This window comes from Mesoplodon mirus (genome assembly GCF_964341445.2).
Source record: "Mesoplodon mirus genome assembly, chromosome: 17".
Classification (NCBI taxonomy): domain Eukaryota; kingdom Metazoa; phylum Chordata; class Mammalia; order Artiodactyla; family Ziphiidae; genus Mesoplodon; species Mesoplodon mirus.
Window position 1 is genome coordinate 18,830,592 of NC_138993.1, and position 27,236 is coordinate 18,857,827.

Genomic DNA, 27,236 nt, shown 5'->3' on the forward strand with positions numbered 1-27,236 from the left:
TGGAATACTAAATTAATCTCCAGAAGTGATCAGTTTTCTATCATCCAGACTAAAAATTTTTAATGTTATAAAGGCTGCTTGATTCTTCCCTGACCTAAGAGACTGCATTTCATGGAAGATCCGCATCCAACATAAATACAGTCCACTGAGGTATGCTTGCTCCTTTTCCTGCTGGAACTTCTTTATTTGCCTTTCTTCCTTCAGGGACAAACATGCTGCTGTTCCAGAAGGAGGGACTTTTACTGTCCACCTGTTTTTGAGAAATCGTATTACTTCAACTCAAGATTATCCCTTGGTACCAGATGTGTTTCTTAATTTTTTTTGGAGTTTAGTATGATCATATGGTACATATATTACATAATACGTGATACCTAAGCAGGGCCTAGGTTAGATCCCCCAAATCAGTGCATTAATGGTGAAACGAATATTTCCACTAAGTGGGATAAAGCCTCTCAATAGCTCTATGCCAGTCTAGGTATGTTTTTGATGCCATATGACTTTTGGCACCAAACACACAGAACCACTTGGTTTTGAAAGCTTTTTGGATTTCACAACTGCAGATAAAGGACTGCAGACATATATATATATATATATATATATATATGTGAAGGATGCTTGGTAGGAAAGGCCTTTATAAACTCTGTGTTAGATGAAGAGATACTTGCCCCCCCGCCCCGCCCCGACTCCTTTTCTTAAAACTCTCCATCTTACTATGACATCTTATGTTTCCTCAGACACACCCGACGCACACCCGCCTCTGAGCACTGGCTTTTCCTCTCTGTGTTCTGTTCTACCCGCTCTGGTGCCTGGCTCACTCCCTCACCCTCTGCAACACTTTGCGCAAATAGCACCTCGGCAAGTCTTGCCCTGACCACTCTCCTCTAAGTGTTAGAACTCTCCCTGCCTGACTCCCTGTCCTCCTCCCTGGCACGTCTTTCTCCACAGAACTTAATACAGTCACATATACTATATTCCTCATTTATTTATTTGTTTGCTCTCTTTTCCCGAAACTAGAATTAGAATGTAAGTTCCACAGAGAGGGGGAATCTTAATTTGTTGTTGTATCACTTACATTTAGAAAGTGCCTGAAATACAGTAGGTACTCAGTACATGGCATTTCAAAGAGAAAGAGAATATCGTTTCTACATACTTGGAAAACATACAGAAAACATACCTTTTTCCCCCCTACATACGGGCTTCTTCTAGATGCTAGAACTACAGTAGTAGGTAAGACCAGCCAGGTTGATGCTGGGGTGGGTAAACAGGCAATAGGCAACCCGAGTAAGGCAGTTTCTGATGGTGATGAATGCCGTTACACTTTTGAAGGAGAGTGGCACAGTACAGAGGAAGGATTTTAGCTTGGGTGTCAAGGAAGGCCTCTGAGCTGAGCCCTGAAAGACAAGAGGAAACCAGCTAAGCAAAATCCTGGCGGAGGAGCACCCTGGACAGAAGGAACAGCAAATATAAAAGCCTGAGGTAGGGATGGGCTTGGCGTCATAAGAGCAGAAGGCCAGTGGGGGTAAAGCACAGTGAGCAGGGAGAAAGTAGCCTGAGAACAGGACAGAGAAGAAGGTAGGGGCCGCTTCCCAGGCTGCGATCAGGAGTCTGAATACTTCAAGGAGAGGAGCAAAGTGAATCAATTTAAAGGGGTCTTTAAGGAGTAGAAAGGTAAAGAGGAAAGAGAGGGAAGTGGAAACCAGTTAGAATTCTTTAACAGTGGTCCAGACAATAGCTAATAGAAGACTCAGGTTTTTATCTTAAGCAAGTGTTCAGTAACATGGGAAAAGACTAGGGTAGAAAAGGGTGTTTTTGTTTGATTTTGGTTTATATTTTGAGAAGCTGGGTGGGGAGGAGGGGTAGGAATCAACAGTTCTGTTGGCTGTGAGAGCTCTGACCTCCATGAAGAGGTCAGGGCTGGAGAAATACATTTGGGATTCATCAGCATATAAAGCCCATTCTTAAAGGCTAAGAACGGATGAGATACTAGGAGAGAATTTAGATACCGAAGAGAACATTAGTGCACTTAATACAAAGACCACATCAGACCATTAAGACTCTTAACAACTAATTTATTTAAAAATAGACAAACTATTGTTAATTGTAGAAAATAGTAACATAGCGATTTTAAATGTACAGTTTTAACCAATACAAAAAGCAATAAAGCAATATCTGAAGCCTTATTTAAGAAATCTCAATACATGATCTCTGAAGTTCCTTAAGTTCTGACACTAATTCTAACATGAACTTATTAGCAAAAGACTCAGAAATGTGGTAAGCCCCTGACCTAAAAACTAACTGATTTGTTTGATATTCATGCAAAAATGAATGAGGAAATGAGATAAAGCTTTCTAGTGCCTTTGTTATCAAGATAACTGACAAAAAAAAATAAGTTTGCAACTTAACTGAGCACAAAATAAAGTTTTTTCTAACAAATAAGACCAGGTTTCTTTTTAAAAAGAACTCTGAGTTTAGACGAAGTAATTTTCCTAAAAGCTAGTAGATGCTACCTTAAATACCACCTAATTTAAATTATACCATCTCTAAATAAGTTAATCACACAAGATATTTAAATACACCTTTAGGTGTTGGAGGGGGGAGCGCCTCTTTTCTAATGCAGCTGTTTCAAATTGAAGCTTTTGCACAAAATCAGAGAGAAACATTAATGCCTAACCCAAAGACCTTTCGTTACCTGCATTTTGGATGAGAAATGATGCGGCTTTGAATATGCCAGTGTTAGACCATGCTGAATTAAGGGAAAAAAAAAAAAAAAAGGACAACTGCTAGTTCAAAAGATACATGGAAGACATGTACCATTCCAGAACAAACACACCCTCTTCCCGCATTCAGGAGGGCAGAGTAATTGCTGAGATGTAATTATATAACTCTCTAAGAAAAAAATTAAGGCTCCTACAGTTAACAGTCTGTTTGTGGAGTAAAATTATTTTGTATCTTGATGCTTCAGGACCCAGAAACGTTAGAAAGTGCACTTGGGATATACTGTATTAGGGTCCTCTGTAGCAAAGCTCTAGCTGAACACTTTAGTTTCCAAGCACTAGATGGGTACTTCATGAATTCAGTGATCTGAACGGTATAAAAACCAAGAGTACTATTAGTAACTCTTTATTTTAAAACATGAGTTGGATGAAGAATCAATAAATTTTTACAAGTCCTGAGGTATGAAATCTGTATCAGTAGTATGACAGTATCTCATATGTTTATACTTTGCTTTCTGTTTGTATTTTAAAACTAATATTTATAAAACAAACACACAGTACATCCATTTAGTTTCCGTGAGTAAACTAAAATCTAATGTGTAAAAATTAGTAATTTTCCCCTAGTTTCTAATATATGTTTTAGCACAAGAGCTCAGGATCATTTGGGTGAATGGGGGCAGTCAGCCAAATTGCATTTGGAAGACAAGACGCATTTTCTAAGGGTGTTCATGTTAAGTTAAAAAAATAAATATAAATTAATAAAAATAAGAGCAAACATCACATACATGCCACAAGAGAAGACAAAGTACTCAGATAGGCACAGGTTGTGAGGACTCTCACTCCCAGGGGATCCTGCCACCATTTGTAAAGCAGAGCAATTATAAGTAAAACCCCTACATACGAACGAGTTCCATTCAGAGCGTGCTTCATAAGACCAATTTGTTTGTAAGTCCAGCGAAGTTAGCCTAGGTACCCAACTAACACAATCGGCTATATAGTACTGTACTGTAATAGCTTTATAATACTTTTCACACAAATAATACATTAAAAAACAAACAAACACAAAAAATAAAGAAAACATTTTTAATCTTACAGTACAGTACCTTGAGAAGTACAGTAGTACAGTACAACAGCTGGCACACAGGGGCTGGCATCGCCTGAAGAGGTTACTGAGAGTCACTGACTGGAGGAGGGAGAGGAGAAGGATCTGAAGGATCGTCAGCAATAGGGGACGGAAGGCAAGCTGCAATGTCACTCACGCCTGACATTAATGGCACAGGTTCTGGTTCCTTGCTGGATTCAATTGTTCGCATCTTTGAAAGTTCGTATCTTGAAGGTTCGTATGTAGGGGATTTACTGTATTTTGGAGACGGAAACATCTGCTACAGCTTTTTAAATGGCAGGACTGGCACAGGATTTTCAATCTTGTACAATAACAATGCATGTGCTAGTGACTACAATGTTGTAAGTGGCTTAGGAATCCCCTGCACAAATACTCAACTGTGCTATCCACAGAAAGAGCTGAAGGTATGTATCAAATGTGGCCGTAAACAGAACCTGGGAGAGCTCTACAGTCAGATCTGTGGGAGACGATGAAGCCGGAGATGTACAGGGTGCCCACCAAGGTCGCGAGGTCCTCACTTGTCTTCCCTGTTTGAGGTATCCGTGCTATCATTCATTTTCTGCTTTTGCATTCGTGTTCGAGTAGATGCTAAAACAAGGATGAAGAAATGTTAATACCACTGAGGGTGCTGCGTAAGCTGGTAAAGGGCTGCCACGTATGTTATGCTTACGCCAAACTGATGGAGCCCAGGGCCTCGCAAAAGCAGTGGTTTCGTTTTTTAGATCATACATCCCCATCAGCAAATTTTTTTCCAAGCATGTACCACTAAAGTATGTATGTATGTATATGTGTCTAAATTATTAAGACACACATACCCCAAACATTAAAATAGATGAGATAAAGACAAATATTCTAATAGTCTCTTTATGTACCCCCAAAAGGCGGTCTTACACACACCCAGTGTGCCCAACTTTGTAGACCACTGTTCTAGAGATGATACGGTTAAGTTTGGCACCTGAGCAAAACAGAATTCTGGGCTGGTCAGCTGAAGTGAGTGTTACTCTTCATAAAGCCAGGAATTCCCTTGTGTTTGGAGACCCGCTGCAAGTACTGCAAACACATCAGCTCACGGCTCACTTAATTTGCATGTGGACATTTAAAAATGTATTATTAATTACAACACAAAACCAGAATGCTTCTCTTAAGTAATTTTAAAAATCTTAACTTGATTTTAGAGGTGGGCAAAGGCTCTTCATAAAGTAGCACAAAGAACACTCACGCTTGGTAAAGAAAGGAGTTGACTCTAAGTCTCCCCTTCCGGCCCTTCCACTCTGAGCCATCTAGCACTGTGCAATGACCTTTTTCTGAATACAGTTTTTTTGAGGAAAGCTGAAGAGCAACCTGGAGAATTCCTTATCCTTATGGGTTAAAACTCCTGCTACCTCTTCTCAATTTTCAGCTGCACGAAGGCCCTGAACTTCAGCCTGGCAGAGGGAATTCATGGTCATAGCTAATAAGTGTGTCACTGCAAAATGTACTGACTACAGCAACTGAACTCTTCTATAAGAAAATATACACGTTTTTACAGCTTTCTGCTCCTTTTAAAATGCATATTTGTGGGTTCCAAAATGCTTCCACATGTTTTTAAGGTCTGATTTTGGTTATAAGCTTCATGTCTATTTTCATGTACTGGGGGGAAAAGCTACAACTATTTAAAAGTTAAAACAGGAGTATATTAGTTGATGTAAAATCCAAAAAGAGATCCATTTATAACCACCAAATTTAATTTAGTTTCAATAGTACTCTTCAAAATAATACACATAGAAATATGGTTTAAAAAATCAAAAGTATTTTTAAAAACACTTTATATTTCAAAGTTAGTATCTACAGAGACATATTGAGAGAAAGCCCCTTTTTAAAAAGTCACATTTTAATTGGTACTGTTCTTAATGATATGTCCTATGACCTAGGAATGACAGCTTTAATTCTTATTATCTCCTAAATATTTGTCTTCTTTCCAAGACCCAGCTCTGTTTCCTGTTAATGGGTCTGGCACCAGGTTATCGGGAAATGTCACCCTCACCCTCACGGCCACCTCTCTAAGACAACGCGTAGCAGTTAGTGCACACTCATCTTTTTCTTAATGTGCTCCCCACCTACTATACTTGGGTTCATCTTTCGTAGTGTCAGAGCAGCTTAGAAGAGAAGTCCACCTGCCTTAACATTCCAAACTTACGTCACTCTGTATAACTTGGAAATTGCTCTTGTGTTCTTTATCAAAATTCTGATTTCCAGTAATGGAAAACTTTTGTTTAAAATAAGTTCTAAAACTTGCAAATTAGGAAAGTTCAGTAATAGCAGAATAAAAGATTATTCTTTAAATAAGGGTGATGATGTTTATATATGCTAAGTTTATAACATTCTTGCCTACACCCAATACTCTTAAATAAAGAGTACCTCATTACAGTTCTGCTATCCTAAAATATTTTCTAACCACAGCCATTCGTGTTGAAGATTTGGTTTCACTTCTTGGTCTTCCCGCACAGATTTTAGGAAGGATGAAGATGACCTTCACTTTGCATAACACATCTAATCCATACAGGCTAGTAAATAACACATGCTTGACCGAATTATATCTTGAACGCATAAGCAAGTCACTAATTGAAGAGATTCTATAAATTTATTCTTTTATAATGTGAAAAGGCTTTCTGCAATGTAAATGTTCATTTACATAAGGTGAAATGATAAGTACTTACTCATTTCTGCCAGTTTCTGTTGAAATTTGGACTCCCCTGGGAGATGTTTACTGCAGATTTAAAAAATGCAAAATATTTCATATGTATATGTATAAATGAAAACCTCAGATTTCCAATAACTATGTTTTCAATGACTTTTTATACTCTTACTTTAGCGAGTAGCTTTTAATTTCAAAGGTTTATAAATCGAACATCTAAAATATAAATGTCACAAATTTATGATCCTAGATATTTTTTCAGTGGTTCTTATGAAACACAGTAGCATTTTTCAAGAGTAAGCATTTTAAAATTTAATGTTAATCAAAACTAACAAAATTTTATCAATAGCTTTGTAAAAAAATGACCAGATTTTTAACATCTGATATTTTCAATGAATTTCAGTAGATTTACATGGTGCTTTTAACTTTGGGATGCAGTCACACCTATTATTCTGAGCAATCCTCATAATTTCCAAATAAAACTGGCATGAGAAGAACTGGTGTAAGTCGGGAGTAGGGCTGGCACTCTGGGTTCTCCTGATGACCAGCTCAGCTACTGAAAAACATTCTAACGCGGCTCCTACCTTCCATCTGCTTCATCTGATCCTTCAATGTCAAAGCGCAGTTTTTTCAGTGGCTTAGGAGGGTTGCTTCCTTCAGCACTTCTTTTGAGCACACGGTCACTGTTACACACCATTTGATTTATTTTCTGGAACTTCTCAGAAGTCTGCAAATTATGGAATTCTTTATTTTAAATCATTAAATGCTGCCACTTTGCAGTTAGCAACCCCTAATTGTAGGTTTGAGGTGGGTCAAAAATCAGGCAGAGGTGATATCTGCATTTTAATTTTCTGCTTTTATGGACCAAATAAGAGATATGAAAAATGTTAAAATCAGACTAACTGCACCTAACTCTGCCCCAATTAAATACCTGCTATTTTCAAACCCTCCTGTGTCTTCCCAACAACTCTGATGACTACTCCAAAAGTCCTAGTTCCTCGTTTCCAGAACCTACTCACACACAAAACCAGGGCTACTTCTCAGAAGCATGCAAAGTTGGAACAGCTTCCTGGAACCTTATTTTTGACAGATTTTTTTTTTTCTTTTTAGAGCACAGCATAACCGGAAAGAATGTCACAGGAATTTAATTAAGCGATGTTTAGTGAATAATAATTTTGGACTCACTTTATAGGTATCATGTTGACAAGTCATACTATATATTTGAAGCCATTATTGATGTAGTAGTATTTGTTGACATCCTAACTCTAAAAGTTTTAAAATAAAATATTAAATATCCAAAAAACTTAAGCATTTGAGTCCATCCAAGTATTACTAGAGATGATCTGAGATATTTATCTCCTGAGGGAGAATCCTTTCACAGCAAAGAAAGCTTTGGTAAGAAATACCAAAGGGGGTACAATATCTTATTTTATCCAAAGGACAAACACATGGAAAAACTCTATGTCTTGTCTATCTATTTCAGAACCAGAGTGAGGTGATAATCTCAGTGATGTGGATTAACACATTTATTTGAACTCAAGAATGAAGTCAGACTTTCTGATAGAAATTAAATGTGATTTGACTGATTTGACAGTAAGGATTAGCTTTGCTAATTATGCTTTATTTTCCAAAAATTAAATGAACTAAGTTTCAAAAATATTAAATGCAAAACCAGATTTTGAAGGAAAATATATTTAGAGCACATGTACAATATGATAGAAACAAAATTCTGGGCACCTATTAAATTTATAAGATTTTCAGTTATCAGCTTTAAAATATGGAAGTACATATAACATTTTCTCAATTCTTTTAGAGGCTATGGCAAGCAAAAAAGTTTGAAGACTACTACTCTATACTTATCCAGATCCAATCCTATTTATGTGGTCCATATCCCCTTTGTGAAGCCTGACAGCTGCAGCCTATGTTGAGCTAAATGTCACAGCATTTACTATTTGTAACAAACATTTTAACATTTGGTCTTTTAGTATACAAACATTTATGGTTCTCTAGTTATTTCATTTGGGGCAGTGCAGCAGGCAGATGCTAGAATGGCTCTCACTAATCCTCATCTCCTTGAGTGTGGGTTGGACCTGGTGGTGACTTGCTCCTGACAAAATAACGTGGCAAAAGTGATAGAAAGTCACTTCCAAGATTACAACAAGACTGACTTCCATTTTGCTTGTTTATCTCCCTCCTTCCCTGCCTCCCTCTCTTGGAGTCCTTGCTCTGGGAGAAGCAAGCTGCTATGTTGTAAGTAGCTTGTCACCCTATGGAGAAGCCCACGTATCAAGGAACTGATGGCTTGGACCAGTAGCCATCAAGGATCAGCCAACAGCCATATGAATGAGTCTGTGAGAGGTCATCCTCCAGGTGAGCCTGGAGATAACTGCAGCTCCAGGTGACACACTGACTGCAGCCTTGTCCAGAGAGACCCTGGATCCTAAGCCATGCCTGCTTACCGACCCACAGAAACTGAGATGAAAAAGGTTTAAGTTACTAAGTTTGGGGGTGATTTGTTACACAGCAATAAATAACAAATATAGGCAGAGGGGTGGGTGGTATGAAACATTAATAGTAATGCACACTGAATAAAAAACTGCTGAATTAGTGATGGTAATGAAAGGCCAGCTAGAGTAGTGGGTTCCCAGACTAGAATAACCATTTCAAAGCTAAGCTTTCCCCTGCATTCCTCTGGAACAAAGACCACCACAGACTCTGTCACTTACACTGGGGCATGTAACCAATTCCTTATCAATTTAACAGGGAAAGAATATCCTAGAATTTGGAGAGGAAGAAAAGCAAAAGTGTGTATATGTATAGAAGGAGACCAGTGGGTAAGGACTGGCTGGTGACATTTGGACACAGTGATTACATTTTGGAGTATCTTATTTCAAATTAGTAAATTTCAAAGCTGTTTTTTAAAACATTCCTTTGAGATTATATAATGCATATATTTGTATGTATATACATGAATGTATACACACACATATATAATCTCAAAGAAATGTTTAGAAAACAACTTTGAAATTCACCAATTATGAATATGATTTAAAATTAAATCTGATTTGAAAATAAATGATATGTCTTCTAAATTCTACGCAATATGCCTGAATGAGGTGCTTGAATAATAGCATTTGTAAATTCAATTATAGAAATTCTCGATTTCTTTTATAGTTAGAGTGCATACTATTGTATTTCACAGGAAAAATACTCACCCCAAATGATTCACCAATTGATACTAAGATTCTGTCAAGTTAATATAAAATACAAATTAGTAATGCAAATCATACACAACTATGCAGAGGTGAACATACACACGTCATTCTGAACTATCAGGAATACCAAATCAAAGGTTTCCTCTACCCCTAGAACCACTGACAAATTATACTCATTAGAGACTTATTCTGGTACTGCTAGTCTAGTCAAACACTGAGCTGGTTCCTCAGATTTTTTAAAGCAAGACCTGCATGTCTGCAAGAACATATTCTGCCACTGTTCACATTTAAAAAGGGTAAAAGAAAATTTTAAGTTTATCCATACTTAATTCTTCATAAATCAATGACTAAGTTAGCAATTAAAATTTTTCACATTTTTTCATTAAAAATTCAAGTTACATTTGGCAAAAACTTATATGTGATAATCAGAATTCTAATTAGGATCTATATATAGTATAGTAAATATATTTACTATATATAGTAAAGGCTATTTAACAATATCCTAGAATCAGAAATCTCTTATTAGTTTGTCCTTGCTTGAACCATATAATTTACGCTCCTGATAATAAACGTGAAGAACAGCATTAGCCTGACACAACAAAGATTTGATCATATGTACACGGAATCAATAAATATATGGATTTTATTGTCCTCCAATTCTTTGATAAGTGGCCATCATTCTAAATATTGATATATTTGATTTAACTAAATATGCTGAATACGTGGAGTGTTAAGATGCTCTCTTAATACCTGATCAATGATTTATCAGGATTTTCAGAATGTCACTTTTTTGCTAAAGGACTCCAACCTGGAAGTGATTTAACTAAGATCAGCAAAAAGCCATCATTATCAGCATAACATGGGTTAATTATCACCATTAAAAATTCAGCTAAGTATACATTTTCATGTGTACAAATTAGACATGGTGTGGCATCTCAGCAACTTATAATGTAATTTGTAGATATCAGTACACAGATACTCAACTATAAGAACACCAAATAAACAGAAGACGATACAGGGGCACATGAGAGCATTTATATCATTTGCCAACTATTTTCTACTTTTTCTTTTACTGTAGAGTTTGAAATTTTTATGTGTGCATTATTTATATAATTAAACACACCACACGAATGTTTTCTATAGGGTTGATATATCCCCTTCTTGTTTTTCTTGCCCGTTAAGTACAACTATATGGGCTAACATTTTCTGAGACTTTACAAGCTAATCTGCCTCCACTTTATTCAAATAAAGTCAGTTTTAAATAGCCCATGATAACACATAATGAGTCAACTGAAGTACTTCAAAAGCCAGAGAGCACTTGCTGTTGGATGTGGAAGATAATATACTGATTTGTAGTTGCACAGGACCTTTCATCTAAGAATTTAAAACAGTTTCACACTCATCATTTACCTGAGCCACAGCACCCTGAGACCTGCCCAAGTTAATACAGAGGTCACAGGCAGAATGAGGGATGGACTTCTAAAGACTTAACTTACAGTCACCTACATTTAATCAGTCATCTACATTTTTATAAGCAAGATGAACACATCCACAGAAAGAGTTCACAGGACATTCAATAAACTCCAGAATAAAAATTCTTAACCGAAAGTAATCTACTTTGTTTAGCAGACTGGCTACTTACAAAAACATGAGAGTGACTTGAAACTTATCATCACACTGGTGCTCAGACTGTTTACAAAAGAACAGACCCCAGCAGCCAGGAAAGCTGATGACTAAATGTGCAAACCTATCTAAGTAAACAGATTACCTCCCCACGGACCCCCAATTCTTATCACATCACTTAATATAAATGAGGAAATTAGGGTCTCAAATCTAGCTTATTTTAAATGAAGAAAGCTTTGTGTTCTTATGCTTGGATCAAAATAAGCCCCTCTTATTCTTTACCACTTCCCTAAAAAGAAAACACAAACCTTGATCTTGGAGTCATTTTTGTTGGCGTAGGCAGACCTTCTGAAATTTTATACGGATTCTTCAGGGGTGATATGTAGATGTTCCCCCCAGGAACCCGTAAAGGTGAGCTAGAAAACTTGTAAGGGCTTCGAGGAATGTGAGGAATTGGTGACAAGGTAGGGGGCTAGAGGAAAAACAAAAAAAGTAGATTACTTAACGTTTTAGTGAGATCCACTGCTTTATAATTAGATTTTCCCAAACAAAGGATGCTTTTTAACATACCCTGGTGGAAGCATACTGCAAAATATTTGTTTTCAGTCTCTGCATGAAGACTGAATTATAGAATACGATAATAGAATCATACTCCTCTTCTCTGATCAAAACACGTTTGAATGTCTGAGGAAGAAGAGCAAAAACACTTGTTAAATGAATTTGGGTATTTAACTCCTTAGATTTTCTTTCTTTTTTAAAAAAAATTAATTAATTAATTTATTTTTTGGCTGCATTGGGTCTTTGTTGCTGCGTACAGGCTTTCTCTAGCTGCGGTGAGTGGTGGCTTCTCTTGTTGCGTAGCACGGGCTCTAGGTACGCGGGCTTCAGTAGTTGTGGCACACGGGCTCAGTAGTTGTGGCTCACAGGCTCAGGAGTTGTGACTCAGGGCTCTAGAGCTCAGGCTCAGTAGTTGTGGCTCACGGGCTCTAGAGCGCAGGCTCAGTAGTTGTTGTGCACGGGCTTAGCTGCTCCATGGCATGTGGGATCTTCCCAGACCAGGGCTCAAACCCGTGTCCCCTGCACTGGCAGGCGGATTCTTAACCACTGTGCCACCAGGGAAGCCTAGATACTCTATTTTAATAGTTCATAATACTATTTAAGAGTAAAAACGCATATTTTACAGGCAAAAACAATCCGAAAAAGCCATCTTAGGCTTGGATTATAGCTGCTCTACTAGCAGTGAAATGTCACAGATATATACAATATGTTTTGTATACATATGTGTAAAAGTTTATTACAAATACCCTGCTTATCGTCAGGGATATAGTATTCCTTATTTACTTTATAATATGAATTTGAATACTAAAGTGCGTTAACTTCCCAATTACATTTTAGTTACAGATAATTAACCAATAATACGAAAGTAAAAAGTTGATATGTAAATTTATATAATACAGTCAGAACATATGATATAATTAATGACTGAAGCTATCCATATTATAGATATGTATATATCTGGAAAATTCTTACCATGGAAAATTACCTACCTCCTGAACAGCATGAGGAAGATCTTTGTATGCTGTTACAATGATTTTGAATTTAAGGTCTATATTCTTCACTTTGCATATGCCATACATGGAACACATCATAATCTATTAAATAAATGTGATATAAATACAGTCAGGATTTTGTTGCATGGTTGTACTTTAAAAAACACTGTTATCTTTCTTTTAGTTTCAAAAAATGGAAATTTAATTTCCTACAGAATTATCTATTCCTATCCTGAGCTCAGTTTGAATGTACATGTAAAGTATTTAAAGAACAGAATGCAAATAGCCAACTCTCAGTTATTCAGGACTGATCATCTGGTTTGTAAATAACACTAACTTTGGCTCCTGTTCCTTAAATGTTTCTCAGAAGAGAAAAGTTGAAACTGGAATCTATTAACTGTTTAACTAGCGCTTAAAAAAAAAAAAAGCCAGGTGTGAAAAGGGTTCAAACTATTAGATAAAATAATATTGACTATACTCAGCGGTGGTGTTAAGGGAGATGCAGTAACTGGAAGGGGGCAGGAGACAGTCTTCTGTTGACAATGTTCTGTTTCTTGATTTGCTTTCATAGATGAGTTCAGTTGATGAATTTACATTAAGATGTATCCTTATGATATATGGATTACTCTATACACATATTACATTTAAAGAGAAGGGTATTTTAAACATAAAAATAAAATTTGAAGTGATTTTCTGTGACTTTGAAACATCGAACTTTCTTAATTTGTCTGAATTTTACTACCTAATTTAAGAACTGATATTTTCTGCAACATTCTTGCTCCCATCTACCGCCAAGAATACCTACTCAACATCCCTTGTTTAGCATCTTAAACAGCCCCAATACTACTATTTCTCCCGTTTAGAATGCCATCCAAGTATCCTCTTTGCTAATTCACACTGTTCTCCTATTTCAATACTTTACCTAAGGTACCTCTCACAAAATCTTCTTGATTCCAGATACCTAATCTCTTTAGAAATCCTTAGCACTACTGTCTATCTTTCTATATTACAGAAAAGCAGTAGACCCATAAGGCAATAAGTGCCTACTTAAAAAAAAAATCCAACATACTAGAATTTAGAGTTCAAATATGCTCTTGTAAAATATACATATTTGTAGGTTATACATTTATACAATAATACATCTTTTGTTCAAAATATCATTCTTACTGGGAACAATACTACCAACCTTACCAAAATAAAAAGATTAAAAGGGAACATTATGAACAGCTGCATATCAACAAAATAGATATCTAAGATGTAACGGAAAAATTTAAGGAAAGACACGAACTACCAAAACGGACTCAAGAAGAAAAAGAAAATCTGAGCTTTTGAAGCACTAAAGCACCAAAAGCTTCAAAGGACACAATCAAGAAAGTGAAATGACAACTCAGAGAAAGAGAGAAAATATTTGCAAATCATATAAGGATTTGCATCATAAGGAACTTGCATGTAGAATATATAAAAAACCCTTTCGGCTCAACAATAAAAAGACAACCCAATGAACAAATCGGTAAAGTATCTGAATAGCTATTTCTCCAAAGAAGATATACAAATGGTCAATAAGAACACAAAAAGATTCTCAATATCATTAGCCATCAGGGAAGTGCAAATCAAAACCACAAAGAGATATCACTTCATGTCCACTAAGATGGCTATAATCCAAAAGGCAAATACGAAGTTGGTGAAGATGTGAAGAAATTGGAACCCCATACACTGCTGACAGGAATGTAAAATGGGTAGCCATGCTAGTAAACAATCTGGCCATTCCTCAAAAGGTAATACAAAGAGTTACCATATGACCCAGCAATTCCACTCCTAGGTAAATACCCTAGAGGAATGAAAACATACATCCACCCAAAAACTTGCACATGAATTTTCATTAACATTATTCATAATACCCAAAAAGTGGAAACCAAATGTACATGAATTGATGAATAAATAAACATGATGTGGTATAGCCATACAATGGAATATTATTTGGCAATAAAAAGGAATGAAGTGCTGATACAAGCTATAACACAGATGAACAATGACAACATAGTAAGTGAAGGAATCCAGACACAAAAGATAACATTATATGATTCCATTTATATGAAATGTCCAGAATAGGCAAGTCTATAAAGACAGGAAGTAGATTAGCGTGTTGCCTGTGGTTAGAGGGGGTAGGAGAATAGAGGCATGTATGTTACAGGTACAGGGTTTCTTTTTGACATGATGGAAATATTTTAAAACTGACTTTGGTGATTGTTGCACAATTCTGTTAATATACTAAAAACTACTGAACTGTACATTTTAAATGGATAATTAGCATGGTATATGAATTACATCTCAATAAAACTGTTACAAAAATATTATTATTCCATAAACAGAAGAAAGAGGAAGATATGAGAGATGGTCTTTGTAAATTAACTCAATCATTTATTCATTTGACACTGTTTTAGATCAACTATTCTTTTTTAGATCTTTTTTAGATCAACTAAGATCCCCGGGGGTTCTTAGTTCCCCAACAAGGGATCAAACCCGTGCCCCCTGCAGCCTGCAGTGGAAGCACAGAGTCTTAAGCACTGGACCAGGGAAGTCCTAGATCAACTATTCTTAAGTCTCATGCTTTTTCCACACTAAATGAATTCCAGTTTACCACAACATAGAAAAAGCCTATGATAAAGTTTCTTCAGTGAGTTTTGCAGTGAGATCTTTCATGCCATTAAATAAGTAAAGTTATTGAAATATTCTCAAGCTCTAAAGCTCTCATTTGTAAGAAATATAGCAAAAATATAAAGGGTAGCCAACAAGCAAATATATATTAAGTCTACTAAATCGACGCAGCTTCTCATTTGAATCTAACCTTTTCTTAAGAAATCAGTACACAGCTAACAAGTGAGTCGAGTAGGAAAAGTGCATAATTTTCTTACCTGGTCCAAATGCCTGTCTCTCATGAGTTCATACTCATTTTGCAGTGTGTGTTGGAAAAGGGTCCAGATGATATGTTCTAGTTCTGGGTGGTCAGACAGAAGGCGTGCACACAGGGTATTTAGTCGAAGATATGCTAGTCGATACACTGGAAAAATAAGGGGAATTAATCACATTTACTCTTAATTTTGTATCACAAGTGGATTTTTCAAAACATTAAATTGCTATAACCAAATGCTGTTAAATAGCATTTTAACATTAACTTCATCTCTACCACTGTTTTCCTTATGAATAAATGATTTGTAGCCTTAGCACTGTCCTAGATACTAGAAGGCAAAATAATACTTTGCTGAAAGCATTATTCAGCAAAAAATAATTCTTTTGCTAAATTATTACAGCATAAAATTGAGGTAGAGGGACTTCCCTGGTGGTCCAGTGGTAAAGAATCCTCCTTCCAATGCAGGGGACGCGGGTTTGATCCCTGGTCAGGGAACTAAGATCCCACATGCAGCAGGGCAACTAAGCCCGTGCGCTACTGAGCTCCCGTGCTTCAACTACAGAGCCTGCATGCCGCAAACTACAGAGCTCACGCACTCTGGAACCCACACGCCACAACTACAGAGCCCACGCGCCCTGGAGCCTGCACACCACAACTAGAGAGAGAAAACCTGCACGCCATGACCAGAGAGAAGCCCGTGCGCCACAATGAAAGATCCCGTATGCCTCAATGAAGATCCTGCATGCTGCAACCAACACCCAACAGAGCCAAAAATAAATTAAATAAATAAAATAAAATAAAGTTGAGGCGGAGGAAGAAAGATCCTAAGATCTTGTGAAATTAGACAATCCAAATAGGGTTTGTTTCAGTTCCACTGGTAATCTCTCATCACAGATGTTGAAAATTCTCACTATCAATATTCAAGAGGGTAATTATTTTTTTAAATAATGGAATTTCCAAAGTCCCTCAATTTTTCCAATCCTAAAAACAAAAAACAAATAGTGCATTTCTCTATAAAAATACTAGACTTGTAGATTACCTAAGTGGTAATATGACTGTGATATTAAATTTAGAGAGTTTATTAAAAAATGCTAGTGGAACACAGGTTGGAGAAAAGTAATCCACAAAACTGAATTTTCCTCCATCTACTTTAAACATAATGACCCTTGGTTTAAATTTACTTTTCAAAGACTTGCATAAGGTAATCAGAATTTTTTAGTTAATAATTTATCCCAGTAGTCCTCAACTTTGGCTTATATCAGACTTGCATTGAGGGCTTGTAAAAACAATGATTTTTTTTTTTTTTTTTTTGGCCTCATCCTAGAGCTTCTGACTGAGTAGTTCTAGGGGCAGGGCTCAAACAAAAATTCTCATTTCTACAACTTAGCAGGTGAGGTGGATTCTGCTGGTTGGGGACCACACTTTGGAACCAACGCTCTCACGTAAGGGCTTATAACATGCCTATAAAGTTCAGTATATCTCTGACTTGAATAAAAATCAGAAAAAATGATTTATCACAGAGGAATGTGGCCTTTTACTTTCCTTCAAAGAGCTCCACGTGGGTGTGCACTTGCATGTATATACACACGCACAGACACCCAAATGACCTCCCTATCCCACCACATACACACACAATCAGAGAATGCTATACAACCTGGTTACCAGGAAATGCACCTGCACTAGGTCACAACACATTGTATAAACTCCACTCACACACCTGAACAGCATAAGCAGTGTTAGGAGAAAATGTTTCCAGGCATAAATTTGAAAGCGTAACGGTAGCAGCGACAATAACAACATCTAACACTTTCTGAGTGCTTACTATGTGCTAGGCACTGTTGGAAGCATTTTATGTATTAATTCACTTAATTATCTCAAAACCCATACAAGGTAGATTATTATTATTTCCATTTTACAGATGAGAAAACAGGCATAGAGATATTAAAGTTTTTTTCCTTTTTTTTTTTAAATTGGAGTATAATTACTTTACAATGTTGTGTTAGTTTCTGCTGTACAATGAAGTGAATCAGCTATATTTATACCTATATCCCTTCCCTCTTGGACCCCCCTCCCACCCCACCCCCATCCCACCCATCTAGGTCATCATAGAGCACCAAGCTGAGCTTCCTGTGCTTTATAGCATGTTCCCGCTAGCTATCTATTTTACGCATGGTAGCGTATATGTCAATCCTAATCTCCCAATTCATCCCACCCTTCCCTTCCCCACCATGTCCACATGTCCGTTCTCTACGTCTACATCTCTATTCCTACCCTGCAAATAGGTTCACCTGTACCATTTTTATAGATTCTACATATATGCGTTAATATACGATATTTGTTTTTCTCTTTCTGGCTTACTTCACTCTGTATGACAGACTCTAGGTCCATCCACATCTCTACAAATGACCCAATTTCATTCCTTTTCATGGCTAAGTAATATTCCATTTTATATATGTACCACATCTTCTTTATCTATTCATCTGTCATTGGACATTTAGGTTGCTTCCATGACCTGGCTAATGTAAATAGTGCTGCAATGAATATTGGGGTACATGTGTCCTTTTGAATTATGGTTTTCTCAGGATATATGCCCAGTAGTGGGATTGCTGGGTCATATGATATTAAAGCAACTTGCCCAAAGTCATGCCTAGTTAAGCAGAAGAGCCATGATTTGAAATCCAGTCAGCCTCGTTTCAGAGTCCATGCTCTTGAGAGTAATCATCTACTAACCTTTTTTGTAAAAGAGTGAAAGGGAGGTAGATTTCAATGGCTTCTGAGTCTGGAAGGCTGAGGTTGCTTGTGCCTCTGAATTTGCAGTAGAATTTACACGTGTAGTTGACCCTTTTTTCTTTGGGGATCTTACAGGAGAAAGATACCTAGATATATTCAAAGGAAAAGACTTCACTTGAAGTTTGCTAAGAATCTCTCTCTCTCTCTCTCTCTCTCTCTCTCTCACACACACACACACACACACACACACACACACACACGGCTGTACACATGCATCCAAACACATCTTGTCTATTTAATCTACTGTTCTACACCAAATTCCTCTTTAAATACAAGTTGGAAAAGAGAGATTAATAGGAAAACTAAGCTTGTCCTTATCATTTCTAACTCTATTTCAATAAATGGCTTTTCTTGGGAATTACTGCCTTATTTAAAAAATAGCTGCATATGTTTATATGTTCAATTCTAATAATTAAAGTGGGACTGAGTTCATAAAATGACTCCAGCTTAAAAGAACAAGCCACTGATATCAAAATATCAATTTCTCTGATTCTCTCCTAAAAACATTTCATTGATAACTATGGTTCATATACATAGGACTTAAGTTACACATACATACTCCCTCCTAAATTATATAGTACACGATTATATGAATTAATATTTCACGTAACATTATCAAGTCAGATTTACACCTGTATACTAAAAATATGTCAGGCAAAGATCAAGGCAGAGATATTAGTAAAATTATTTCTCAATTTCTGACCTTCTACTGCTCTGTGTTGCCCTTTATTTTAGAGGATAATCCAGGTCTACTTTCTTTTGTTTTTTTCAAGAACACTTTTTATTAAGGTCACTATTAGTAAAAGGTTTACAGTCTTTTAAAAATATCCCAGAATCTACTATGAAGAGCAAGTACTAGGGAGTAAACACCAAAGCATAACTTTCTAATTTTGTTTTAGTAGCTGAGAAATCATTCTGAGCAGGAAGTAGGATTTGTACCTTACTATGGACGCTTCTAGTACATGCAATATATTTACTAGTACACTAGGAAAAGGGAATCACCATCATAACTTTATAAGTACCAGGGTCTAGTCTGTTATCACCCTTGAATTTCCCTTCAATTCACTAACTAACAATATTGTAGACCGACTTAACTTGGGTAGAAGTTAGTCTCCCTTGAATTCTAGGTGAACACATTACCTCCTGGACTCCACTACTTGAATCTCAGACTTAAGAAGGCCAAAGTGGAGCTCTTGATTTCGTTCCCATTCTTCCCATGTCAAGAAATGGCTCCACATTACATCCAGTTTCTTAAGTTAAAAACTTAGGAGGTATTTTTAATTTTTCTCTTTTCCTAATCTTCAAACCCAATGCAAAAGAAAGTTCTATTAAATCTTCCTCTAAAATACACCCCAGATCTTTCCATTTCTTTGTATCTCACTGACATATCTTAGACCAAGTCGTTTACATCTCTCACTTGAACTACTGAAATTTTCTCCAAACTGGTCTTTCTACTTTCTTCCTTGCCCTGTGCCTTTCCCTCCTCCAAACCCACCTGTACTTCAAGTAGCAGCCAGAAACTGACCCTTTAAAAATACCAATTATAGCAAGCTGCACCCCTGCTTAAAACCTTAATGCTTTCCCACTGCCCTTCTAAAACCCAAACTCCTCCCTACGGCCTATGAGAACCTACAAGGTCTAGCTCCAGTTTGCCTCTCCAGCCCCATCTTGTACCATTCTCCTCTTGTTTGCTTTGGGGTTTCTTTCTGTTCCTCAGACCAGCTAAGTTTGACCACCCAAGGCCACTGTACTTAATACTGTCTGCTGTGCCTATAATGCACATCATGCAGATTTTGCCTGGCCAGCACCCACTTGTTCTTGAAGTCTCAGGTCAAATAGCACTTCATCAGAGAAAGCTTCCCTAAACATTCTATCACTCTCTTAGCTTCTCTCTTTCCCATCATTCTGTTTCTTTCTATTACAGAACTTATTATATTCTAAAATCACCTTATGTATTAGTTTACTTGTTCACTGTTTATTTCCTTCCTCCAGAGCGTAAGCTCTATGAGGGGAAGGACTTAGTCCATCTTATTCGCCTTTGTATTCCCAGTGCCTAGAACACTTCCTGGCACCTAACAGACAACTGCTTATTGAATTAAAGAAAAAGATAAGGCTTGACTTATTTATACTTATGTATTACCTAGCAAACAAATTTATACATGAAGGCAGAAGCTCCATGTGCTAGAAATACTTTGGTACAAATTATCATGGAAATGACATCTCTGGAAAACAGTCCCTGTACTAATCACAGAACGCTGTAATGTCAATTCCTATACAGAACTGAACAGGAACATAACATTAGGCATATTTCTATGAAAGGCAATGTAGCTAGACTGCTTAAGAGCATGGGCTTTGGGGTCAGATTGCTTGAGTTTGATTTGTAATTCCTTCTTCATAGAGAACGGAGGCTGACAGCCGTGTCTATTATCTTACAGGGCTGTTAGGTCACTGTCCAGCACATAGTGAACCCTCAATAAATGTTAGTTATCACCTTCTTCTTCCATCACACCATCATGCACTAATCAACCGTTTTAGTCTCTGATCCCACACTACTCCCTTCGCCCCATCCTATGCTTCACTCCAGATGCACTGAGCTGCACTCCCTGAAAAATGTTTCCTGCTTTCCTGGCTGCTATACTTTGGGGTTCATGCTATTTCTGTCTCTTCCCTCCTCTCCAGTTTCCATGTTGAAATCCTGCTCTAACTTTGAGGACTATCTAAATTGCCATCTCTGTATGAAAGCTGTCCTCATTACACCAAACCTGAGTGATTTCAGTAGCACTCTGTACCACTGTATATGAACTTTATTTGGGTCATGTATCTTATATTCCTGATCCCTGAAAGCAAGAAAAATGTCTTATTCAAAATTCTATTCCCTACAGCTTTTGTATAACATCTTGCATTACACTATGCTCAGAATCTATTTGCAAGTTGAATGGATTGACACAACAGATACTCTACTTACATATCTGCTGCAGTGTGATTATTCTGGAGAGGAAGGTTGAGAGTACAAGCAGGTTCAAGGTGATCAGCCAGTCCTTCTCGGTCCTTTGCTTGTTTAATAAGATCAAATAAAGGTGAATCCTATATGAAACAAGATGACATTAAAACAACATTGGTAAGTATGATTCTCCAATGTATATATCAAAATCATATGGTTTGACATGGTGAGCATTATGAATTTAGTCAAAATTAACAATAGCAATTTTGAAGTCAGAATAAGATTCTTTTCTCCACCTTGAAAATAATGACTGCCAATTTTTGTATTACACATAAAATAAAGAACTAGGAATATGTATAACTTCAAATGCTTGTATTAGAAAAGAAATTAAAAGTTAGGGAAAGAGACACAGAGAAAGTAGAAGGAAGAAAATAATAAAGACATAAACAGGATTTAATGAAACTGAAAACAAAGATAAAATACATGGTTTGATCAACTAAGCTAATAATTGGTTCTTTGAAATAACTAATAAAATTAAACAAAACTCCAGTCAGATTGACTGAGAAAAAGAGAAGAGACATAAATAGTATTAGGAACAAAACTGGGGCCACCATTATGAAGATTAGAAAGATAATAGGGGACTGTTGTGAAAAATTTTATGTCAATTCATAGGAAAACTTAGACCAAGTGGAAAATTCCTAAAAAATATAAATTAACCAAACTCAATAAGAAATAAATAAACCTCAACAGTCCTATAAACTATTAAAGAATTTGGATCAGTAATTAAAAGTCTCCCCACAAAGAAAACATCAAGCACCGCTGGTTTTACCAGTGAATTCCACCAAACATTCAAGGAAGAGATAATTCCACTTTTGCTCCAACTCTTCGGAGAATAGAAGAAGTAAAAACATTCTCTATCTCATTTTATGAGGCTAGTACAACACTGATAATAAAAACTGTCAAGGACATTACAAAAAGGTAAATTATAGCCCATTCTTGCTCATGAACAGAGATATAAAAATTCGGAACCAGAAATATTAGCAACCCACAACAGCAGTGTTAAAAAGAATATGTCATTTACCAAGTTGAGTTTATCCAGGCTGCAAAATTAGTTCAACGTTAGAAAATCTATAATGCAATTCACCTCACTAATAAATCTAAGGTGAAAAATCTTGTCAAAATCAGTGCAGAAAAGTTCTCATTTAAAAACCCATTTGTCATTTAAAAAAAAAGAAAGAAAACTCTTAGTAAACCAGGAACAGAAGGGTACTCCAAATTTGATAAATGACATCTACAAATAAACAGAAAAACCACAGCAAACATTATATGTAGTGGTGAAACGTTAAGAGCATTTCCCTTAAAAAATCGGAGACAAGAGAAGCTTGTCCCATTATCATGCTTTCTATTCAGCATTATACATGAAGTTCCAATCTGCTCAATAAGTCAAAGAAAAAAGACTGGAAAGGAAGAAAGAACAAAAATACCGTTATTCACAAATGATTTATCTGTTGATAAAGAAAATTCAAAAGGATCTACAGTGAAATTATTAGAATAAGAGAGATTAGCAAGGTTTCTGTACTGTTATGAAATCAATATGAAAAATAATTATATTTCTATATACCAAGCAAACAGTTTAAAAGCATAATTTTTAAAATACCGTTTACAAAAAAGTAAGACCAGCAGTAAGAACCATTAAAAACCTCGATTCAAAAATTGTAACTTTCTGGAGGCAAGAGCTTGCAAGTACATAAAAATGGGGGCCATATATATTGTACTCTTTTAGTACTTGAACTAAAGGGCAAGAAAACAGACAGATGGCCAAGATGCTAGCTTTATTTCAAAAGGAAAAGCAGTGTATCCGTAAATAAAAATACAAAACACTGTAGAATATAAGAAGATTTTGTAAAAATATGAAGATACTCTATTCAATAAAAAGTGAAAAATTAGCTAGCAATTTGAAAAAAATTATTACACTTTCATAATATATAGAAAATCACTTACGTTAAAAAACAAAATTGAAAAAGTATGAGAAGTATATGAGAATACCTTTATAACTTTTTAAAAAATCTTTTTTCACCTTCATTGAAGTATAATTGACAAAAATCATATATATTTAAGGTGCACAACATGATGGCTTCATACATTGTGAAATGATCACCACAATCAAGCTAATTAGCATTCATTACCTCACATAGTTACCTTTTTTTCTTTTCATCCCTTCACCTCCTTCTTTATAACTTTTCTTTCTTTCTTTCTCTCTTTTATATTTTTAAAATTTTAATGTTATTTATTTTTTTATACAGCAGGTTCTTATTAGTCATCAATTTTCTACACATCAGTGTATACATGTCAATCCCAAACGCCCATTTCAGCACACCACCATCCCCACCACCCCCCATGGCTTTCCCCCCTTGATGTCCATACATTTGTTCTCTACATCTGTGTCTCAACTTCTGCCCTGCAAACCAGTTCATCTGTACCATTTCTCTAGGTTCCACATACATGTGTTAATATATGATATTTGTTTTTCTCTTTCTGATTTACTTCGCTCTATATGACAGTCTCTACATCAATCCACGTCTCAACAAATGACTCAATTGTGTTCCTTTTTATGGCTGAGTAATATTCCACTGTATATACGTACCACTTCTTCTTTATCCATTCATCTGTCGATGGGCATTTAGGTTGCTTCCATGACCTGGCTATTGTAAACAGTGCTGCAGTGAACATTGGGGTGCATGTGTTTTTTTGAATGATGGTTTTCTCTGGGTATATGCCCAGTAGTGGGATTGCTAGATCATATGGTAATTCTATTTTTAGTTTTTTAAGGAACCTCCATACTGTTCTCCATAGTAGCTGTATCAATTTACATTCCCACCAACAGTGCAAGAGGATTCCCTTTTCTCCACACCCTCTCCAGCATTTGTTGTTTGCAGATTTTCTGATGATGCCCATTCTAACTGGTGTGAGGTGATACCTCATTGTAGTTTTGATTTGCATTTCTCTAATAATTACTGATGTTGAGCAGCTTTTCATGTGCTTCTTGGCCATTCTCCTTTGGAGAAATGTCTATTTAGGTCTTCTGCCCATATTAGGATTGGGTTGTTTGTTTCTTTAATATTGAGCTACATGAGCTGTTTATATAATTTGGAGATTAATCCGTTGTCCGTTGATTCGTTTGCAAATAATTTCTCCCATTCTGAGGGTTGTCTTTTTGTCTTGTTTATGGTTTCCTTTGCTCTGCAAAAGCTTTGAAGTTTCATTAGGTCCCATTTGTTTATTTTTCTTTTTATTTCCATTACTCTAGGAGGTGGATCAAAAAAGATCTTGCTGTGATTTATGTCAAAGAGTGTTCTTCCTATGTTTTCCTCTAAGAGTTTTATAGTGTCCAGTCTTACATTTAGGTCTCGAATCCATTTTGAGTTTATTTTTGTGTATAGTGTGAGGGAGTGTTCTAATTTCATTCTTTTACATGTAGCTGTCCAGTTTTCCCAGCACCACTTATTGAAGAGACTGTCTTTTCTCCACTGTATATCCTTGCCTCCTTTGTCATAGATTAGTTGACCATAGGTGCATGAGTTTATCTCTGGGCTTTCTACCTTATTCCATTGATCTATGTTTCTGTTTTTATGCCAGTACCATATTGTCTTGATTACTGTAGCTTTGCAGTATAGTCTGAAGTCAGGGAGTCTGATTCCTCCAGCTCCGTTTTTTTCCCTCAAGACTGCTTTGGCTGTTCGGGGTCTTTTGTGTCTCCCTACAAATTTTAAGATTATTTGTTCTAGTTCCGTAAAAAATGCCATTGGTAATTTGATAGGGATTGCACTGAATCTGTAGATTGCTTTGGGTAGTATAGTCATTTTCACAATATTGATTCTTCCAATACAAGAACATGGTATATCTCTCCATCTGTTGGTATCATCTTTAATTTCTTTCATCAGTGTCTTATAGTTTTCTGCATACAGGTCTTTTGTCTCCCTAGATAGGTTTATTCCTAGGTATGTTATTCTTTTTGTTGCAGTGGTAAATGGGAGTGTTTCCTTAATTTCTCTTTCAGATTTTTCATCATTAGTGTATAGGAATGCAAGAGATTTCTGTGCATTAATTTGGTATCATGCAACTTTACCAAATTCATTGATTAGTTCTACTAGTTTTCTGGTGGCGTCTTTAGGATTCTCTATGTATAGTATCATGTCATCTGCAAACAGTGACAGTTTTACTTTTTCTTTTCCAATTTGTATTCCTGTTATTTCTTTTCCTTCTCTGATTGCCGTGGCTAGGACTTCCAAAACTATGTTGAATAACAGTGGCGAGAGTGGACATCCTTGTCTTGTTCCTGATCTCAAAGGAAATGCTTTCAGTTTTCCAACATTGAGAATGATGTTTGCTGTGGGTCTGTTGTATATGGCCTTTATTATGTTGAGGTAGGTTCCCTCTATGCCCACTACCTGGAGAGTTTTTATCATAAAGGGTGTTGAATTTTGTCAAAAGCTTTTTCTGCATTTATTGAGATGATCGTATGGCTTTTATTCTTCAATTTGTTAATATGGTGTATCACATTGATTGATTTGCATATATTGAAGAATCCTTGCATCCCTGGGATAAATCCCACTTGATCATGGTGTATCATCCTTTTAATGTGTTGTTGGATTCTGTTTGCTAGTATTTTGTTGAGGATTTTTGCATCTATATTCATCAGTGATATTAGTCTGTAATTTTCTTTTTTTGTAGTATTTTTGTCTGGTTTTGGTATCAGGGTGACGGTGGCCTCACAGAATGAGTCTGGGAGTGTTCCTTCCTCTGAAATTTTATAGAAGAGGTTGAGAAGGATGGGTGTTAGCTCTTCTCTAAATGTTTGATAGAATTCACCTGTGAAGCCATCTGGTCCTGGACTTCTGTTTGTTGGAAGATTTTTAATCACAGTTTCAATTTCATTACTTGTGATTGGTCTGGTCATATTTTCTATTTCTTCCTGGTTCAGTCTTGGAAGGTTATACCTTTGTAATAATTTGTCCATTTCTTCCAGGTTGTCCATTTTATTGGCATAGAGTTGCTTGTAGTAGTCTCTAAGGATGCTTTGTATTTCTGCAGTGTCTGTTGTAACCTCTCCTTTTTCATTTCTAATTTTGTTGATTTTGAGTCCTCTCCTTTTTCTTGATGAGTCTGGCTTATGGTTTATCAATTTTGTTTATCTTCTCAAAGAACTGGCTTTTAGTTTTATTGATCTTTGCCATTGTTTTCTTTGTTTCTGTTTCATGTATTTCTGCTCTGATCTTTATGATTTCTTTCCTTCTGCTAACTTGGGGTTTTGTTTGTTCTTCTTTCTCTAGTTCCTTTAGGTGTAAGGTTAGATTGTTTGAGATTTTTCTTGTTTCTTGAGGTAGGCTTGTATAGCTATAAACTTCCCTCTTAGAACTGCTTTTGCTGCACCCCCTAGGTTTTTGATTGTCGTATTTTCATTGACATTTGTCTCTAGGTATTTTTTTATTTCCTCTTTGATTTCTTCATTGATCTCTTGGTTATTTAGTAACATATCGTTTAGCCTCCATGTGTTTGGGTTGCTTACGTTTTTTTCCCTGTAATTCTTTTCTAATCTCCTAGCGTTGTGGTCAGAAAAGATGCTTGATATGATTTCAATTTTCTTAAATTTACTGAGGCTTGATTTGTGACCCAAGATGTGATCTATCCTGGAGAATGT

The 27,236-nt window shown here is 36.3% G+C and overlaps 1 protein-coding gene across 2 annotated transcripts in view; it reads right to left on the reverse strand.

Annotated features, from left to right (window-relative positions):
* Nucleotides 1-2,052: 2,052 nt before the first annotated feature.
* Nucleotides 2,053-27,236, reverse strand: part of RB1 (RB transcriptional corepressor 1) — a 133,623-nt gene continuing 108,439 nt past the window's right edge. The window contains exons 18-27 of one of the 2 annotated variants that reach the window (XM_082602431.1): nt 21,563-21,681; nt 18,538-18,683; nt 15,812-15,957; nt 12,897-13,001; nt 11,920-12,033; nt 11,658-11,821; nt 9,727-9,757; nt 7,096-7,238; nt 6,534-6,583; nt 2,053-4,456 (exon numbers count right to left, since the gene is read on the reverse strand). In XM_082602431.1, coding sequence (XP_082458557.1) covers nt 4,386-4,456; nt 6,534-6,583; nt 7,096-7,238; nt 9,727-9,757; nt 11,658-11,821; nt 11,920-12,033; nt 12,897-13,001; nt 15,812-15,957; nt 18,538-18,683; nt 21,563-21,681 — 1,089 coding nt within the window. In that variant the 3' untranslated portion in view covers nt 2,053-4,385. The remainder of the gene's footprint in view (nt 4,457-6,533; nt 6,584-7,095; nt 7,239-9,726; nt 9,758-11,657; nt 11,822-11,919; nt 12,034-12,896; nt 13,002-15,811; nt 15,958-18,537; nt 18,684-21,562; nt 21,682-27,236) is intronic. The other variant, XM_082602430.1, reaches the window with a different exon arrangement.